The sequence below is a fragment of the Nomascus leucogenys genome, chromosome 13 (genome assembly GCF_006542625.1).
Source record: "Nomascus leucogenys isolate Asia chromosome 13, Asia_NLE_v1, whole genome shotgun sequence".
Classification (NCBI taxonomy): Eukaryota; Metazoa; Chordata; class Mammalia; order Primates; family Hylobatidae; genus Nomascus; species Nomascus leucogenys.
This window is the reverse complement of record NC_044393.1, coordinates 28,125,098-28,145,153: the sequence shown is the minus strand read 5'-3', so window position 1 is coordinate 28,145,153 and position 20,056 is coordinate 28,125,098. Positions and strand designations below refer to the sequence as shown.

The following is a 20,056-nucleotide window of genomic DNA, read 5'->3' as shown; positions in this document are numbered from 1 at the left end:
TAAAATGTGTAGGTCTTAAGTGGTATACAGAACTCCTAGGACATCTGACAGTGTTCCCAGTAGAGTATACAATCAGGTTTCAGGACAGGGGCAGAGCCATGCAGACTAAGGTGAACTCTGACCCTCCGAGCGGTCAGCCTTCATTTATGCTGTCAAGACTTTATATGTGCTGTATTATCCATTAGAAATATAATGTGAGGCCAGGCACAGTGTTTCATGCCTGTAATTCCAGCGCTTTGGGAGGCCAAGGCAGGAGGATCACCTGAGGTCAGGAGTTCGAGACCAGCCTTACTAACATAGTGAAACCCCGTCTCTACTAAAAATACAAAAAAATTAGCCGGGCTTGGTGGTGCATGCCTGTAATCCCAGCTACTCTGGAGGTTGAGGCAGGAGAATTGCTTGAACCCAGGAGGCAGAGGTTGCAGTGAACCGAGATTGTGCCACTGCACTCCAGCCTGGGCGACTGAGTGAGACTCCATCTCAAAACAACAACCAAATAAGCTGGCATAAACTCAAACAGATTATATGGTTCTGCTTATATAAAGTTCAAAAATGAGTAAGAAAAACAATCTATGGTATATGAGGTCAGGACAGTAGTTACCTTTGGGAGGAGGTGGATAGGACTGGAAACTGGGCAGGAGGGAGTCTTCTAGGGCTCCAGAAATGTTCTGTTTCCTGATCTGCATGGTGGTTATACAGGTGTGTTCATTTATGAAAAAGTATTGATTTATATGTTTATTTGTGTGTACTTTTCTGTGTATGTTTTATGCCTCAGTAAAAAGCATGCTTAGGCGGGCATGGTGGCTCACACCTGTAATCCCAGTACTTTGGGAGCTGGATCGCCTGAGGTCAGGAGTTCGAGACCAGCCTGGCCGATATGGTGAAACCCCGTCTCTACTAAAAATACAAAAATCAGCCAGGCGTGGTGGCAGGTGCCTGTAATCCCAGCCACTCGGGAGGCTGAGGCAGGAGAATCGCTTGAGGAAACAGAGGTTGCAGTGAGCCAAGATCGTGACACTGCACTCCAGCCTGGGTGACAGAGCAAAACTCTGTCTAAAAAAAAAAAAAAAGTGTGCTTAAAACATATACTTGGAAATGGTAAAAATGCAGTAAGAAACTACAGAGAGATACCAAGATAAAGGATTGGGCTTTTTACTTGAAATAATGAATGTAATTGAGAGGATTTTATTTTTTTTTTATTTTTTTTATTTTTTTTGAGACGGAGTCTTGCTCTGTCCCCCAGGCTGGAGTGCAGTGGCGCGATCTTGGCTCACTGCAAGCTCTGCCTCCCGGGGTTCACGCCATTCTCCTGCCTCAGCCTCCCGAGTAGGGACTACAGGCGCCCGTCAACACGCCCGGCTAATTTTTTGTATTTTTAGTAGAGACGGGGTTTCACCCTGTTAGCCAGGATGGTCTCGATCTCCTGACCTTGTGATCCGCCCGCCTCGGCCTCCCAAAGTGCTGGGATTACAGGCTTGAGCCACCGCGCCCGGCCTAATTGAGAGGATTTTAATGTTTGTTTGTTTCCTTTTATCTGACTTACCTCCAAATTTATCTTCTCCTTTTCAGTCCCATGGCACTAATCAAGGTTTCCCCTCTTGCCCTGGTTGTTGTGGTCATTTCTTAATCAGTTTTCCTCCTATCCTTCTTTACTCACTGTGGTTATCCATCATTTTGCCGTCAGATCGATCTTTGAGAGTACAAACCTGATTATATCACTCCCTTGCTAAATAATATGTAAGGACAGAATGATGCTTCTGCAAAGCATAAGTTTTGGAGCTGGGCACATGGGTTGTGAATCCCATCTGTTGCCTCAGTCACTGTTGGACTCTCTTCAGGTCTCCAGACTTCACTGTCTCTTTCTGGGTGTAAACCTCAGTTCTTGTGATTAGTTTGTGAGCCAATCTTTTTAATAAGCCTGTTTCAAGGCCTGGTGTGGGGAAGTGGATTTCCTTCTTCCCCTTGCTTTCCAGAATTTCATCCTTCTCATCCAGCCATATGTGGCTGAGTTGGGTACATTTGTGTGAGCTCTCTAGCTGGATTCTGAGTGCTACTGAGGAGGAATTATGTTGAGTCATCTTGAGTCACTACAGTATCCCATGGGTTCTGCAGAGCTGTGGAAACAACCAGCACTGAAGGAGTGGAGATTATGTTGAGTAAATGGAGGTCATTGAGGTGTCAGGAGCCAGTAGAAATAGCAGGCACTGGATATTGTAATGGATTGACATCTAGGCAGGATGAGGATACAACACTGGAAGTAGAGTGCAGCCTACCCCAGACAGCACAAAGCCACCAGAGTCAGGTTGTTCCAAAGGCTAAGGCTTGACAGGCAGGAGGCCATCAAGGGACCCAAGGAAGTCCTGCTTGCCTGACCATCGTGGTGTGTGCTGTCTGTGCTAGGACATAGTACCTCTGCCTCTCCCTGTTCATGGTAATTGTCTGAGGAGGGACTTTGCTCAGTATAATGCACCTGAGTGTGGGGCAGGTATTCCTGGCCAGATGCTGATCCACCACCTGGCTTTGGGATTCTTGGCTAATTGTACTTGCATGACTTGGTTTATGTTGAGTAATATGTGTCAGCTCACCTGAGTTTGAATACAGGCTCTACCACTTGCTTGCTCTAGGACCTTGGCAGAGAACTTGCTAAACTTCAATTTTCCCATCTGTGAAATAGAGGTAATAGTACTACCTACCTCATAACTTTGTTACACTAAATGACCCAAGGGGAAATGCTTTGTAAAATGTCTGGCCTATAATAAACTCTGAATACATACTCTCTCTTTATCTCAGTGAAAGTATTTACCCAGGCAGTCAGAGATCTGAGTTCTGAACTCAGCCAACCACTGATGAGCTACGAAACCAATAGACAAAACATTGCCATTTTGGTATAATTAAGAAGCCTGAGTGACTGATTTTCTTTTCTTTTTTCTTTTTTTTTTTTTTTTTGAGTGATTTTCCTTTCCTTTCCTTTCCTGTCCTGTCCTTTCTTTCTTTTTTTTTTTTTTTGAGTAATTGATTTTCTACTTTCATGTCTCCCTCTTGGGTCTCATGCATTATACTGACCTGGGATTTTATTCTTTCTGTTAATACTGAAGGATCCTTTTCAATGGGATTTAGAAATTTCTTGGTGAATTGGAGATTTTTGTTTACCAGTTTTTAAAAATAAGGCCTGCTGTCTACTCACTAGACTAGTAGGGTTGGACAATTATAAAATGCTTTAAGGGAAACAAGAGTCTTTTAAATCCCTGTGGTTTAACTTGTTGCCAAAAGGTTTTTTAAGTCCTTATGTTTTAATTTATTTAAAGTGGTCCTTTATAAAATTGATCAATTTGGCAGCAGAATGTGCCACACAGACCACTCACCCACTGTTTGATCATTTCTGTACCCTCTCAGTGAGGGCACAGCCTGATCATTTCTGTACCCTCTCAGTGAGGGCAGGATTTGTGCAGCCAGGAAGGAATGTGCCCCCACCCACATGTCAGGTGGACACAGCCTCCTAGACAACATGGCGATTACCCAAATGTATCTCCCATGCCTCATTGCTGATACGTTTAGCAGTTACCAGACCGAAGGAACTAGACCATCCATCTTGCTGTGATCCAGATGGAAAATTGAAAGCCTGGCCACCAGCCCTGACTGTGCCACTAACCAGCAAGAGCCTCGGTATTATCATATGTGGATGGGGCTCAGTAGACATGTTCAGCGTTTATCACGTAGCTGGCTATCAATGAGAGTGAACACAGCAGTGTATGCTGAAGATTCTGTAGTGTGGCCACCTTATTCTGCCCCAGCTCTCCAGAAGGCACCCCTGTTCCAGGCATCACCCCTTACCTTTCTCTCATCAAAGCCTTGCCCCAGTTTGTCAGGGTTTTACTGGATACTTGACTAATCTGATAACCAAAAATTTGAAAGAATAGAACCAACTTAATAGTATCCTGGTTTCACCTCAGGCTTCTGAGAAAGCTCTTATCTCTAGGGTGGAATTTCAGACAGTGTGGGGAGTTCAGCTGGGGAGACGTTTCACGGGGAGATGTTTCACAGTGGGACTCTGATACCAGGCAGTCTGTGTTTTAGTTTACAGGCAGTGTGAACTTGACATTCTGCCTAAGTGAAAAACAGAATATTATAGGATTTGTGCTGCGCGATAATAGTAACTGTAAAAAAGTACCCCCTTTATGCTGAATGCTCTGATTTTTTTTTTTTTTTTGAGACAGAATCTCACTCTGTTGCCCAGCCTGGAGTGCAGTGGCATGACCTTGGCTCACTGCAACCTCCCCCTTCGGGGTTCAAGCAATTCTCCTGCCTCAGCCTCCCAAGTAGCTGGGATTACAGGCATGCACCACCACACCCAGCTAATTTTTGTATTTGTAGTACAGATGGGGTTTTGCCATGTTGTCCAGGCTGGTCTTGAACTCCTGGCCTCAAGTGGTTCCGAACTTGGGTTCTCATGGATTTCTCTGATGGAGATTCCTGGGGCTTCCAGCAAAACCACTGGGACTCGAAAGTACCCTGCAGAGATTTCTTGGCTTTGGACTCCTCAATTTCTGGGCCGGTAAGGTTGGGCAGAAGTAGTAGTTCTGGTCTGAGAGTCTGTAGACTGATCTTAGTAGCAACCTGCCACTGTTCCCTTTCTGATCTCAGGCAGGTCTCCTCACAGATCTGATGTCTTTTCTTTTCTTTTCTTTTTTCTTTTCTTTTCTTTTCTTTTTTCTTTTCTTCTTTCTTTCTTTCTTTCTCTCTCTCCCTCTCTTTCTTTCTTTCTTTTTTTTTTTTCTTTTTGTTTGAGATGAAGTTTCACTCTTGTTGCCCAGACTGGAGTGCAATAGTGCGATCTTGGCTCACTGCAACCTCCGCCTCCTGGATTCAAATGATTCTCCTGCCTCAGCCTCCCGAGTAGCTGGGATTACAGGCGTGCACCACCATGCCTGGCTAATTTTGTATTTTTAGTAGAGACGGGGCTTCTCCATGTTGGTCAGGCCGGTCTCAAACTCCCGACCTCAGATGATCTGCCTGCCTTGGCCTCCCGAAGTGCTGGGATTACAGAGATGAGCCACCGTGCCTGGCTGATCTCCTCATTTCTAAAGTGATGATGTAGAGCTAGGTATGCATGAGACCAAGCCCTTTCATGTGGGGAGAAAAGCTCATAAACAACGTGAGAAGGCTAAGTTCTGTGTTAGGAACATGTAAAGTGCTGTGGGAACACAGATTCAGATTTTGCCTGTAGGGTAGGAGCTGGACTGTTCAGAGGAGAAGGTGACATTTGAGTTAGGCCTTGCTGTGAATTGAATTGTGTCCTGCCTTCCTCCCTAAAATTCATCTGTTGAAGTCCTAACCCTCAGTGTGATGGTATTTGGCAGTAATTAAGTTTAAATGATGTCATGAGGGTAGAGCCTTCATGATGGGATTAGTGGCATTATAGGAAGAAAACAGAGAGCTCCCCCTATCCCCCCATGTGAGGATGTAGCAAGAAGATGGCCGTCTGCAAACTGGGAAGAGGGGCCTCACTGGGAACCAAATAGGCTGGCACCTTGATCTTGTAGTTTCCAACCTCCAGAACTGTGATAAAGAAATATCTGTTGTTTAAGACACATATAACGTAATGTTTTGTTATAACAGCCTGAGCAGACTAACCCATGCCTTAAGGAGTGAGGCTAGATAGGAGTTGGACCAGAAGCCGGGAAGAGGAAAAGCATCCCTGTGCCAGGAATAGGCATAGCAAGCGTTCAGAGGCATCAAGGGGAATAAACCAATCACCTGTCCCTAAGGTGCCCCTTCTGATGCCAGCCTTCTGTAATCCTGTCACTCATATGGTTCTGCTCTCAGCCAAGCCTTTAGATGCAAAATGAATTTAGAAGGTCAGTTTAGATTTGCTTTTCCAAATGAGGTTTCTCAGTATACCAGAGTCACTTAATAAATTCTCTTCCAGGAGCCAGCTCAGGCTCCCTTGGGTTTCTTTCTATGTAGGTGAGTTCAGTCCTGAATACAGGTTAGGCTCAGAAAGAATTTTCTAGTGTCAAAGAAGGCCTCTCCTGTGCTTATTATTACTTATTGCTACATCTGTTTGAGTCGTGCTCTCACCCTGGGTAAACCTCAGTTTTAGGCCAAAGTGAGCCTTGGGGCACTGGAGTGGGCACCTCTTCATTGCCATCTCCACCTTTTCTCATGGGACTACACTGGCCTTATTGCAGGAGCATGTTCTCCTCCCGTTAAAACAAAAAGAGCAGTGTGAGCTTAATTAGAATATGGATTATGGTGCCATAACAGAGAGAACAACATAGCTGGCTAAAATCAGAGAAGTTTATTTCCCTCTCAGGGTGAACTGCAAGTTACCCATGGTGGTTGTGCTCAGGCTCTGAAGGTCCCTGGGCCTTGCTCTCTCCCCGTTGTTCCACCAGGCTCTGAAGGTCCCTGGGCCTTGCTCTCTCCCCGTTATTCCACCAGGCTCTGAAGGTCCCTGGGCCTTGCTCTCTCCCCGTTGTTCCACCAGGCTCTGAAGGTCCCTGGGCCTTGCTCTCTCCCCGTTGTTCCACCAGGCTCTGAAGGTTCCTGGGCCTTGCTCTCTCCCCGTTGTTGCCCCAGGTGCTGCTCTTCTTTGGCGTCCAAAATGGCTCCCCGTCTTGCTTATCTTTCAGCTGCTGGGAAGGGAAGGGAAGGGAAGGGAAAGTATGCTCCTTTCTTTTAAGGCACAACCCAGAAGTGCCACACATCACTTCTTGTATCCAATAGGCAGAACATCTTCCACCCCTCTCTCAAGGGAACATGGAACATGAACTCTTCCTATGGAAGAAGTGGAGAAATAGTGTTGGGAAGGGTATTGCAGCCTCTACCACGTGAGCTAAGAAAAATGCAGGGCTTGAGGAGGGAGGGATTATTGGAGGGCCGTCCTAGGTTGGTGTCTGGGTGGGACCGGTGGTAGGGGACTAATAAGAGATGAAGTTGGGAAGGTAGACATGGTGAAATGATGGTGGCAGGCCCTGACTACCACTTCTCTGATAGGCAGAGAGAACCCCTCCAAGCCCATATCTGCTTCTGTTCTGCCTTTGAGCTGCCACCCCATTGTGCAGATCAGAACATGCTCTGGTCACTGTCCCAGCCTCGTGGCTGAGCTCTGTGGTGTACAAGCAGTTACCCCATAGGTGGTGGTGATGCTATTCTTTTCCCTCCTGGAAACGGCAGTCTGATGACAGTTGTCCCTCTGCTCTCATAAGTCAGTGATTGAATGGAATACTCCAGAGTCAGCTGTATGGAGGAGCAAGAGGGCCTCTGGTATTTCTCCTGATGGACACCTGCGGCTTGGGGAGAGGACAAGTGGCCATCCTGGAGGAAAGCCTCACCCTGCTTAGGTGACAAGCTGCTCTCTGATCCAGAACCCTGGCAGGAAGTCACTCTTTGTCCAACCTAGTCAGGGCAGCCGGGAGGAAGCTCTACAGCCAGTACATGCTCTGTGGGTCATGGAACAATTGGTAAAGCTGTCCAGAGAGAGAGCTGACAGCAGACCAGCGACCAGCACTGCTTTCCAGGGAAAGAGTATTGCAAGCAAGATAATAACAGCTGACATTTGAGTACTTCATGTGCTGGGCACTTTTCCACGTTCGTTACTTGTATTGTCTTATTTAGTCACCAGAACAAACCCTCTGAGGTGGGTGCTGTTATGCCTAATTTATGCTGTTATTCCACTGTGGTCTCAGAGTGTGGTTGATATGATTTCAATGATTCGAATTCATTGATACTTGGTTTATGGCCAAGCATGTCGTCAATTTTAGATTATTTGCCATTTGCAGATGGGTGGAATGTGTAGTTTGTCATTGCTGGATTTAAGTCCAGTATTTCTTTGTTTTTTGCCTTGATGATCTTTCTAATGCTGTGTCAGAGGGGTGTTGAAGTCCCCCACTAAAATTATGTGACTAAGTCATTCTTTAGGTCTAGAAGTACTTGTTTTAAGAATTTGGATGCTCTAATATTGGCATATTAGGCATCTATAATGCCTAATTTATAGATTAGAAACTAAGGTACAGATGAGATGGATTAACTTGAACCAATATTTACAGCTCTAGCAGGTGGTGGAGCCATGATTTGAATCTGTTGTGAAGCCCATACTCTTCACTTTGAGGCTCTGCTGTCTTTTATGATTCCAGGGAAGAGTGCCTGTCCCAGGCCCTGGAGTGGGAGATAGGAGTGCCTCCCTGCAGGAGACTTCCTGTGCACCTGGCAGTCTGGGGATTTCTGCCTGTTGTCACCTTGTCTACCCCTGTTCCTCAGGGACTCACCTGCCTTAGCTCAGTCCTTGCTGGGCAGTTCTCTGTGTCTTCTCCAGGGCCTGCAAGTTCTGCCACTGGAGTTTACAAATGACCACCATCTTTAGCCAGTTAACCAGGTATGCCTTAGCATTGGGCAGTTTTCCTCTACATCTTGCCCTCTCTGTCTCAAGGATTTAGGACCTAGATTATATTGCTGCCTCAGGCAGTTCTGCTGCTGACAGGATAAATTCTGTTAGCATTTCACTAAGCTGATGGGTATAATTACTTTAGTTGGAGGTCACTAAAACCTGAATTTACAAATAAAAACTGGATCAGGGAGCAGTTTGTGTGTGTGTTGTGGGGGAGTGTGGGTGAAGGTACAACAGATAATATCCCTCCTTTGCTGAGATCCTTCCAGTGGCTCCCTAAATCACTCATAGTAAAAGCCAACTTCCTCACAGGGCCCTTCATCATGATCTGCTGCTAACCTCCATCTGCTTCTTTCCCTCACTCAACCTAATTCTAATTTCAGTTCCATTGGAGCCATACCGATCTCCTTGCTATTTCTTGATTTCAAATTCCAGTTATTCATTGCTGGCATATAGAAAAGCAATAGATTGTTGTATATTAACTTTGTATCTTGTAACCTTGCTGTAAGTGCTGTTCTGGCAGTTTTTGTTTTGATCAATTCTTTCGGATATGCTACATAGACAGATCATCTTCAAACAAAGATAGTGTTATTTCTTCCATTTCAATCTGTAGAGCTTTTATTTCCTTTTCTGACTTATTCCGCTAGCTAAGATTTCCAGTAAAATGTTGAATAGGAGTAGTGAGAGAGGCACCTTGCTTTGTTCCTGATCTTAAGGGGAAAGCATCCAGTTTCTTACCATTAGTAAGAAGTTCTTTATCCAGTTGAGGAAATTCCCTCCTATTCATAGTTTGCTGCCCAATCAGCTTTTTAGGTTGGTGCAAAAGTAATTGTGGTTTTTGCTGTGACTTTCAGTGGCAAAAACAGCAATTACTTTTGCACCAACTGAATAGAATGTAGCTCTGTGAGGGACAGAGGGTGTCTTTGTTCATTGCCATATCCCTCCTCCCTAGAATGTGCCTGGAGCATAGTATATGCATGATATCTGTTGCCTAAATGAATTGAAACCATGGCTAATAATACGGTGGTAGTCAAACTGTGTAAAAATGAGTTTTGTTTTTATGTTTGGGGAAGACCCTGTTCTCAGGATCAATGAAAAGTAAACATTATTGATAGCTTTTTTGAAATTCAGAAGGCATCTGACCATGTTTTGCCAATCTACTGTCTTTGGGCCTTGGTTTCTTGGTTTTAAAAATGAGTTGAGTGCTTTTACAAATTGGTCTAAGTTCTCTCCAGCTTTCATGTTTGTTGACTTTCTTTCTAGTTGCAGGGTATTTTAACAGTTAAGGAGCTCAAATACCCTTAAGTCCTATGTTCTCTAGCCAGTAGATCAACTCTACCTATAGATTCCAGGATTGCCAGCCAGTAGGCACAGCCCACTGTTCCTTTCTGATGGTTACCAAGTGCTAATTTGGGAGAGGGGCCTGGGTTGCAGAGCAGACATGGTGCTGGAGAGTCAGACCAATTTGCTTTTAAATACCTATGTGATGTCAGGTGGGTGATTTCACCTCTCTGAGCTTCAGTTTCCCTGCCTGTAAAATGGGAATGATATACACACAAGTTGTTGTAAGGATTAAATGAGATATTTGTGGTTTCCTTGCACACAAGTGCTTAGTTAAAATGGAATCTGATTGTCTACCCTGCCCCACACCTGCTTTGTGGATATCTTGATTCCGTATCAGAATCACTTGGAAAGTTTTAAAAATCGTGATATCCTTGAAAATATTATGCTAAATGAAAGAAACCAGACACAAAAGGTCACATATTGTATGGTTCCATATTTATGAGATATCCAGAATAGATAAGCCCATGGAGTCAGATGCAGGTTGGTGGGGCTGAGGGGAGGGGTTTAGGGGAGGGGAAATACTGCTTAATGGTAAAGGGTTTTACTTTGGAGTGATGGAAATGTTCTTAGAACTATTTCAAAGTGGTCGTACAACATTGTGAATGTACTAAATGCAACTGAATTGGTTGTTTTTCTTTATAGCTTTATTGAGACTTAATTGTACAATGAACTATACATATTTTTTTTTTTTTTTTTTTTTTTGAGACAGGGTCTCGCTCTTTCGCCCAGCCCGGAGTGCAGTGGCGCAATCTCGGCTCACTGCAAGCTCCGCCTCCCGGGTTCACGCCATTCTCCTGCCTCAGCCTCTCCGAGTAGCTGGGACTACAGGCGCCCGCCACCGCGCCCGGCTAATTTTTTTTTTTGTATTTTTAGTAGAGACGGGGTTTCATCGTGGTCTCGATCTCCTGACCTCGTGATCCGCCCGCCTCGGCCTCCCAAAGTGCTGGGATTACAAGCGTGAGCCACCGCGCCCAGCCTATACATATTTAAATGGTATAATTGGTGAGATTTGACATGTGTTTGTACCCAGCTATCACCACAGTCAAGATAGTAAACATATTCCATTTCCTCCCAAATTTTCCTCATGTCCCTTTTCAGTTCCTCCTTCCCACCTCTCCCCTCCCCCTGAGCTCCAGGCAACCACTATTCTGCTTACTGTTACTTATGGTGTGTTTTCTCTTTTTTTTTCCCCCCGAGACGGAGTCACTGTGTCGCCCAGGCTGGAGTGAAGTGGCACGATCTCAGCTTACTACAACCTCTGCCTCCTGGGCTCAAGCGATTCTCCTGCCTCAGCCTCCCAAGTAGCTGGGATTACAGGCATGAGCCACCACACCCGGCTAATTTTTGTATTTTTAGTACAGATGGGGTTTTATCGTATTGGTCATGCTGGTCTTGAACTCCTGACCTCAGCTGATCTGCCTACCTTGGCCTCCCAAAGTGCTGGGAGTGAGCCACCACGCCCAGCCGGTTTGTTTTCATTTTGTAGACTATTGTAGAAATGGAATCCTGCAGTGTGCACTTGTTTTGTCTGGCTCCTTTCACCCAGCATACTTTGAGATTCACTTATGTTGCTGTTTGTACTTTTTTTTTTATTTTAATTTTTTGAGTTGGAGTCTCGCACTGTACCAGGCTGGAGTGCAGTGGCCAGACCTCAGCTCACTGCAAGCTCCGCCTCCTGGGTTCACGCCGTTCTCCTGCCTCAGCCTCCCGAGTAGCTGGGACTGCAGGTGCCCACTACCACGCCTGGCTAATTTTTTTTGTATTTTTAGTAGAGACGGGGTTTTACCATGTTAGCCAGGATGGTCTCAATCTCCTGACCTCGTGATCTGCCCGCCTTGGCCTCCCAAAGTGCTGGGATTACAGGCATGAGCCACCGCGCCTGGCCTGCTGTTCCTACCTTTATTGCTGAAAAGTCTTCCATTGTATGGATACATCATGAATTATTTGTACATTCACTTGATGGACATTTGGGCAATTTTCAGTTTGGGGCGATTACAACTAAAACTGCTATGAGCCTTCATGTATAAGTCTCTGTGTGGACATAAGTGATGCTTTATCTTGAATGAATATGTTGTAGTGGATGGCAAGGTCATAGGATATATGTACGTGTAAACTCTTGTTGATATCTAAAAAGTAAGACATGGTGAATTACTTGAAATCCTACAAATATATTTGGTAAGAGAAGAAGAAACAACTGGATTTTGTTTGTTTGTTTGTTTTGGAGACAGATTCCCATTCTGTTGCCCAGGCTGGAGTGCAATGGTGCAATCTGGGCTCACTGCAACCTCCGCCTCCCCGATTCGGCAATTCTCCTGCTTCAGCCTCCCAAGTAGCTGGGATTACAGGCGCCTGCCACCACGCCAGGCTAATTTTTATATTTTTAGTAGAGACAGGGTTTTGCCACATGGGCCAGGCTGATCTCAAGCTCCTGACCTCAGGTGATTCACCTGCCTTGGCCTCCCAAAGTGCTGGGATTACAGGCATGAGCCACCGTGCCCAGCTACGACTGAATTTTTCTTTCTTTCTTGTTTTTTCTTTGAGATGGAGTCTCGCTCTGTCGCCAGGCTGGAGTGCAGTGGCACGATCTCGGCTCACTGTAGCCTCCACCTCCCGTGTTCAAACGATTCTCCTGCCTCAGCCTCCCGAGTAGCTGGGATTACAGGCACGTGCCACCAGACCCAGCTAATTTTTGTATTTTTAGTAGAGACGGGGTTTCACCATGTTGGTCAGGCTGGTCTTGAACTCCTGACCTTGTGATCTGCCTGCCTTGGCCTCCCAAAGTGCTGGGATTACAGGTGTGAGCCACCGCACCCAGCAACGACTGGATTTTTCAATGGTGAGGATATTAATTTTGAAAACTGATCTCAGAGTGGTAGTGGGAAGCTTTTTAGAATGTAATTAGGAAAAACTGTGAAGGGAGAAGTTTAGACAGGGAGGACTGACATCTTAAGAAGTTTTGTTGTAGAGTAGAGAGGATGAAGTTTTGGTATTTAGAAGGCATGAACTGTTCATTTAAAAATAATTTTATGTTATATGAATGGTACCTCAGTTTTTAAAAAAAGAATGAAACAAGCAACAGAATCCTGGCTGGACGCAGTGGCTCACACCTATAATCCCAGCATTTTGGGAAGCTGAGGCGGCTGGATCACCTGAGGTCAGGAGTTTAAGACCAGCCTGGCCAACATAGTGAAACCCCGTCTCTACTAAAAATACAAAATTTAGCTAGGTGTGGTGGCGTGTGTCTGTAGTCCCAGCTACTCTGGAGGCTGAGGCAGGAGAATCGCTTGAACCCAGGAGGCAGAGGTTGCAGTGAGCTGAGATCACGCCACTGTACTCTAGCTTGGGTGACATGGTGATAAAAACAACAACAAAAATAAGATTCCCAGGTGATCCCAGTATGTAGCCAGGGTTGAGGAGCAGTGATCTAAGTAGAGTTTTGCAAACTTCTCTGTAAAGGGCCAGATAATAAACACTTTCAACCTTGGGATTGAAAGGTCTCTGTCCTCACTACTCAGCTCTGCTGTTGAAGTGTGAAAGACACGTAACCAATGAGCATGGCGTGTCTCACTAAAATCCATTTACAATGACGGGCAGTGGGCCAGAGTGTGCTGAGCTGGACTGAAAGGCTAAGTGATGGAGGCGTGGCTCTGCCATGGGCAATCTGCTCCAGACTTCCCAGGCAGAGCCAGGCCCATCGGACATGCTTACTTAGGAAAAGAATAAGCACCCCAGCATTGAAAACAAAATGTTAAAATGCCAACATTTGTGTTTAATTCTAGCTACAAAAGACAAGGAAAAGAATAAAGATAAGAAATTCAAGGAGTTTGTGAGAGTGAAGCCAAAGAAGAAAAAGAAAAAGAAAAAGAAAACCAAACCTGGTAATTTTTTTTCCTGGGGGTTTCACTTAGGTTTCCTTACTATGAATGGGGAGGGGTTGCTTTCTCCCATTATGGCCTCTGGGCCTGTGCTGAGCAGAGGAAGGACCAATAGTCCCTTACTAGGGCTTGTGGGCTCAACCTAGTATGGGCCCTGGAAGGGGAGGCATCCACTCACCCAGGTGTTACAAAGTCCTGCTGGCATTGAAAAGCCTTCTCACTTGCTGCATTGGCCAGTGTGCCCTGCTACAGGATGGCACAGATGAAGGCATCAAAGTGTAAGCGGATGTGCAGGTGAATGATGGTATTTGTTCACACACACGACACTTAAAACACATCTTTGAGCCCTCTTGAGAAAGGATTTCCTTCTTAAAAACTGTGTCTAGCCCTTACAAAAATGTTTAGAAAAATCTATATTCTGACTTGGGACTTAAAGGATGCCACGTTTTATTCTCGGTGTATCTTCTAGCTTAGAAAAACAATCTTATCAGAAAAAGAGGAGAGGGGCAATGCTGAAGAGGAGGCGTCTGGGCCCCTACATCTGCTCTCCACACCTCTTTTTTGGTTGAATTGTCCCTGAGCCTTTGTGCTGCTTGAAAAGGAGGCTTGTTGGTTGGATGAGATTGATTCTAGAATGCACCAGTGTTAACTAGGGTTATTCATTCCTTCCTGATCCTGTTCTTCCAGAATGCCCCTGCAGTGAGGAGATCAGTGACACCTCCCAGGAACCTTCTCCACCCAAGGCATTTGCTGTTACGAGATGTGGGTCCTCATACAAGCCAGGGGTCCATATGAGCCCACAGCTTCATGGCCCAGAATCTGGACACCACAAAGGGAAAGGGAAAGCATTGGGTAAGGAGGCTCTTCTGTCCTGATCATTTGCTGATCATTTATTGGAAAATACAAGCATACCTGGGAGATATTACAGGTTTGGTTCTAGGCCACTACAATAAAACAAATAAAGCTAGTCACACGTAATTTTTATTTTCCCAGTGTTTACAAAACTTATGTTTATACTATATTGTAGTCTCTTAAGTGTTCAGCAGCATATGTCTAAAACAATGCATATACCTTAATTGAAAAATATTGCTGTGTTGAGAAATGTCAAGTTTTTTGGAGTAAGTCCTCAAAAGCATAGACAACAAATACAGAAATGGACAAGTGGGATTGCATCAAGCTGAAAAGCTTATGCACAGCAAACTAAACGATTAATAGAGTGAACCAAAAACCTACTGAATGAAAGAAAATACTTGTAAATGATACATCAACAAGAGATTAGTAACCAGAATATATAAGAACTCAACTGAATAGAAAAATTATTCAATGTAAAAATTGGTGGCCAGGCGCGGTAGCTCACTCCTGTAATCCCTACACTTTGTGAGGTGAGGCAGGTGGGTCACTTGAGCCCAGAAGTTTGAGACCAGCCTGGCCAACATGGTGAAACCCCATCTCTACAAAAATACAAAAAATTAGCCGGGTGTAATGGTGTCTGCCTTGTAATCCCAGCTACTCGGGAGGTTGAGGCAGGAGAATCACTTGAATCTGGGAGGCAGAGGTTGCAGTGAGCCAAGATCACGCCACTTCACTCCAGCCTGGGTGACAAAGCCAGACTCCATCTCAAAACAAACAAACAAACAAACAAAACAAAACAACAAAAAAAGATAAAATATGTTATATATATACATATATATGTATATATGTAAAAAAATCGGTAAAATGTTTTTTATATATATAGATCTACACACACATACACACATATATATATGCGCTCAACCTAATATGGGCCCTGGAAGGGGAGGCGTCCACTCATCCGGCTGTTACAGAGTCCTCCTGGCATTGAAAAGCCTTCTCACTTGCTGCATTGGCCAGTGTGTCCTGCTACAGGATAGTACATATGAAGGCATCGAAGTGTAAGTGGATGTGCAGGTGAATGATGGTATTTGTTCACACATATGACTCTTAAAACACATCTTTGAGCCCTCTTGTGAAAGGCTTTATATGTATATTTATATTAAAAAAAATATATATATATTTTGTTTTGTTTTGTTTTGCTTTGTTTTTGTTTTTGAGACAGAGTCTCACTCTATCGCCCAGGCTGGAGTGCAGTGGCACGATCTTGGCTCACTGCAACCTCTGTCTCCCGGAGTCAAGCAATTCTCCTGTCTCAACCTCCCAAGTTGCTGGGATTACAGGCATGCGCCACCATGCCCAGCTAATTTTTGTATTTTTAGTGTAGACAGGGTTTCACCATGTTGGTCAGGCTGGTCTTGAACTCCTGACCTCATGATCCACCCACCTCGACCTCCCAAAGTGCTGGGATTACAGGTATGAGCCACCGCGCCTGGACTGTTACATTTCTTAAAACTTTCTTTGAGATAAAATTCATTTAGTTATTCCATGTGTTCTGAAAAATGTGACATATGTGTTCATTAAATCAATCTTGTTTTGATGTAATGTTCAAAAATTTGAACTAGCAATACATTTCATTATATTAACTGACAATTTAAAAAATGAAAGCTGGGTGCAGTGTCCCACACCTGTGATCCCAACACTTTGGGAGGCTGAGGCGGGTGGATTGCTTGACCCCAGGAGTTCAAGACCAGCCTGGGCAACATGGCAAACCTTGCCTCTACAAAAAATACAAAAAAAGCCGGTTGTTGTGGCATGCACCTGTAATCCCAGCTACTTGGGAGGCTGAGGTGGGAGGAACACCTGAGCCCAGGAGGTCAAGGCTGCAGTGAGCTGTGATCATGCCACTGCACTCTGGGAGAAAGAATGAGACCCCGTCTCAAAAATAAATAAATAAAATAAAAATAATAAAAAGTAAAATAATACTTTATTGCTTAAAAATGCTGACAGACACAAAGTGAGTATTTCCTTTTGCAATAATGGTGTCAATAGACTTTCAGGGTTGCTGCCACACACCTTTAATTTGTGAAAAAAGATACAATATCTGTGAAGTGCAATAAAATATTAAGTTATGCCTGACTTAGAACAGTGTCTGGTTCAGAACAAGCGCTTAGTAAAAGTTAGCTGTGATTATAACTAATCAGGCATCAAGTGATTCTGCCTCTGATTATCCCTGGAATCTTCCTCTTCCTCATTCCTCACCGTCTACAGAGTTTTTGTTTTTGATTTTTGTTTTTGAGACGGAGTCTCACTCTGTCACCCAGGCTGGAGTGCAGTGGCGTGATCTTGGCTCACTGCAACCTCTGCCTCCTGGGTTCAAGTGATTCTCCTGCCTCAGCCTCCCCAGTAGCTGGGATTACAGGCGCACACCACCACACCTGGCTAATTTTTTTGTATTTTTAGTAGAGACAGGGTTTCACCACGTTGGCCAGGCTGGTCTCAAATCCTAGGCTCAAGTGATCTGCCCACCTTGGCCTCCTAAAGTGCTGGGATTACAGGCGTGAGCCACTGTGTGCAGCCTGTTTGTCTTTTGAGACAAAGTCTCACGCTGTCGCCCAGGATGGAGTGCAGTGGTGTGATCATAGCTCACTGCAGCCTCAAACTCGCAGGCTCAAGGGATCCTCCTGCCTCAGCCTCGTGAGTAGCTGGGATTATAGACATGCATCACTGTGCCCAGCTAATTTTTTTTTTCTTTTAGTGGAGATGGGGTTTTGCCATGTTGCCCGGGCTTGACTTGAACTCTTGAGCACAAGCAATCCTCCTCCTTCGGCCTCCCAAAATGCTGGTATTAGAGGCATGAACCACCATGCTCAACCTTTGTTTACAGAGTTTTAAAGGTAGCTCTGGATACAGACAGACTGTAAGCCACGTCCTGACTGGATGGGGTGAGGCTGAAGAACATGTTACAGTTGTCATGGATGGTGGTCTATGTGGTTCATGGGGAGTTGTAGCTCCTCTGCCACTGAGTTCTGTGATCTTGAGTAGCCACTGCCCTTGGGCTTCATTCTCTCAGTGAAATAAGGAAGTGGAGTTGAGTTCACTGCCAGGCAGCTTGCTTCGTTTGGGCTGTTACTAAATGACAGATCCAAGGACAGATCGGCATCCTCGTTTCCTTGCCCTATGAATGTTCTTGCTTGGAGGTATGGGACTATAAGGTCATTTTTCATTCTTGACAATCAAAGGTTTCTTAATTTTATAACCTAAAATAGTAACTATTGTTTTCCTTTTCCTCATAGAGGAGGATAATTTGAGTGAGTCCTCTTCTGAGAGCTTTCTCTGGAGCGATGATGAGTACGGCCAAGATGTGGATGTGGCCACCAACCCAGATGAGGAACTTGATGGGGATGACCGCTATGACTTTGAGGTGGTCCGTTGCATCTGTGAGGTCCAGGAGGAAAATGACTTCATGATTCAGGTAGGCAGAGCTTCCAGGAAACAGGTCTAGAGAAGCACAAACTGGTCCTTGGAGGGAATTTTGAGGCCAGCAACAATGGCAAGTCATAACAGAGCCCAGATACACAGCATGAACAGCAGCAGACTGAGCTTCGCTTTTTTGTTTGGCTTCCTCAGAGTTCCAGGCTGCCATACGTAGTCCATTGATGGAGTAAGAGAGGACTTTAGGGATCACTGAGTCTAAACCTCTCATGCTCTGCTTGAGGCAGCTGGGACCTGCAAATGGGAAGGGCCATGCCTGTGGTCACAAAGTGAGGAGTTGAGCAGCAGGGACTGAAATCTTTGGAGTGGCAGTTTAATCTTCCCATGGACTCTTATCTTCTCTTTGAGGTAAATTTTCTTTATGTTCCAAAGTCATGCAGGCTGGCTTTATAACTTCTATGTTTCTTTTTCCTTATTTTCCTGACATTTGAGTCTGTCATCTCCATCTCTGAGATGTGCCTATGGTGGGTGGGACCTCCTTACCTGCTTGGGAAAACCATGCCTGGCCAGCACCTGCCTGCCCTGGCCCTTGTCTGTAAATCACAGTTCTGGGAGAGGTGGTGCTGGCTGGCTGGCTCCTAAGGGTGTCACAAGTTCCCTGGGTGTCTTGACAGCTGCCCAACTGGCTTGGGAACCTGAGTTTTTAAAAGTCATTGTTATATTGGTTAGGATTTTTTTAGGGGCAAGTACAAATATTGTTGGGAAAATAGACTGGGTCCTAGGACTCAGAGGCAGGGCTGCCTTCAGGCTCAGAACCTGGAATTCCATCTTGAGGGCCTTGGTCTGCCTTGTTTCCTGCTTCTCTGGAGTCCTTTTGGTTCTTTTTGATTTTACTCCTTGTTTATTTTCTTGGAAAATGCAAAATGGTCACCTTTGGCCTCGCCCCAATTTTACATTTTTGTGTTCAAGAGACTAGGTAGACCAAGGTCAGAATCTTAGTCCCGATTCTTAATTTCTGAGTAAGCAATTCCAGCCAAATTTAGATCAGATATTAGTTTTTGGAACAGTCACATGTGGCCAGAGGGGAAAGAGGTTTGTTATGGGTCAAATGCTCTCCCTGGTCTAGTTATCTGATCTGGTGGTAGTAGAGCTTACAGATTATCAACAGGCGCAAAAAGACTGCCTGGGGCCCACCTGTGTTATATTATAGCGTTAATGGGGGTTCAGGGATTGTTCCCAGTAAAGGGGGTGGCTGCCCATCATCCAGTAAGAATCTATATAGCCTATTGAGATTATGAGAAACAGGCCCAGCCCGTTTGGCTTGCTTTCTGTGATAGAATATTATTTCCTTGCCCTTTCAGTACTGTAGGTTGGCATGGCATGTTTTTTTTTTTTTTTTTTGAGACGGAGTTTCACGCTTGTTTCCCAGGCTGGAGTGCGATGGTGCGATCTCGGCTCACCACAACCTCTGCCTCCCAGGTTCAAGTGATTCTCCTGCCTCTGCTGCCCAAGTAGCTGGCATTATAGGCATGTGCCACCACGCCTGGCTAATTTTTGTATTTTCAGTAGAGAAGGGGTTTCTCCATGTTGGTCAGGCTTGTCTGGAACTCCCAACCTCAGGTGATCCACCTGCTTTGGCCTCCCAAAGTGCTGGGATTACAGGCGTGAGCCACTGCGCCTGGCAAAATATTTTTGTTATGGTAATTTTTTTTTTTGAGACGGAGTCTCGCTCTGTCACCCAGGCTGGAATGCAATGGCGCAATCTCGGCTCACTGCAACCTCCGCCTCCGGGGTTCAAGCGATTCTCCTGCCTCAGCCCGAGTAGCTGGGACTATAGGCGCCTGCCACCATGCCCGGCTAATTTTTGTATTTTTTAGTAGAGACAGTGTTTCACCATATTGGCTAGGCTGGTCTTAAACTCTTGACCTTGTGATCTGCATGGCATGGAATTTTGAAATTCACTTTTGGATCTTGACTTAATATACAGTTGCATTTTTTCCTCTCATCTTCGAATTTTTGTCTTTGTACTCAACGGTCCCCTTTCCTTTTATTTCTTGAAACATTGGGACTTTTCCGTAGCTCTTTAAACTTTCAGAACAACTAGAGATGAGTAGATGTATTTGCTTTTTTGCTTTTTATTTTTCCAGGGCTTTTAGAAAACACTTTT

The 20,056-nt window shown here is 45.0% G+C and overlaps 1 protein-coding gene across 1 annotated transcript in view; it reads left to right on the top strand.

Moving 5' to 3' along the window:
* PHF20 (PHD finger protein 20) overlaps window positions 1–20,056 on the top strand; it is a 177,071-nt gene that overhangs the window by 125,701 nt on the left and 31,314 nt on the right. The window contains exons 11-13 of the mRNA XM_030826717.1: window positions 13,510–13,608; window positions 14,293–14,457; window positions 17,751–17,929. Coding sequence (XP_030682577.1) covers window positions 13,510–13,608; window positions 14,293–14,457; window positions 17,751–17,929 — 443 coding nt within the window. The remainder of the gene's footprint in view (window positions 1–13,509; window positions 13,609–14,292; window positions 14,458–17,750; window positions 17,930–20,056) is intronic.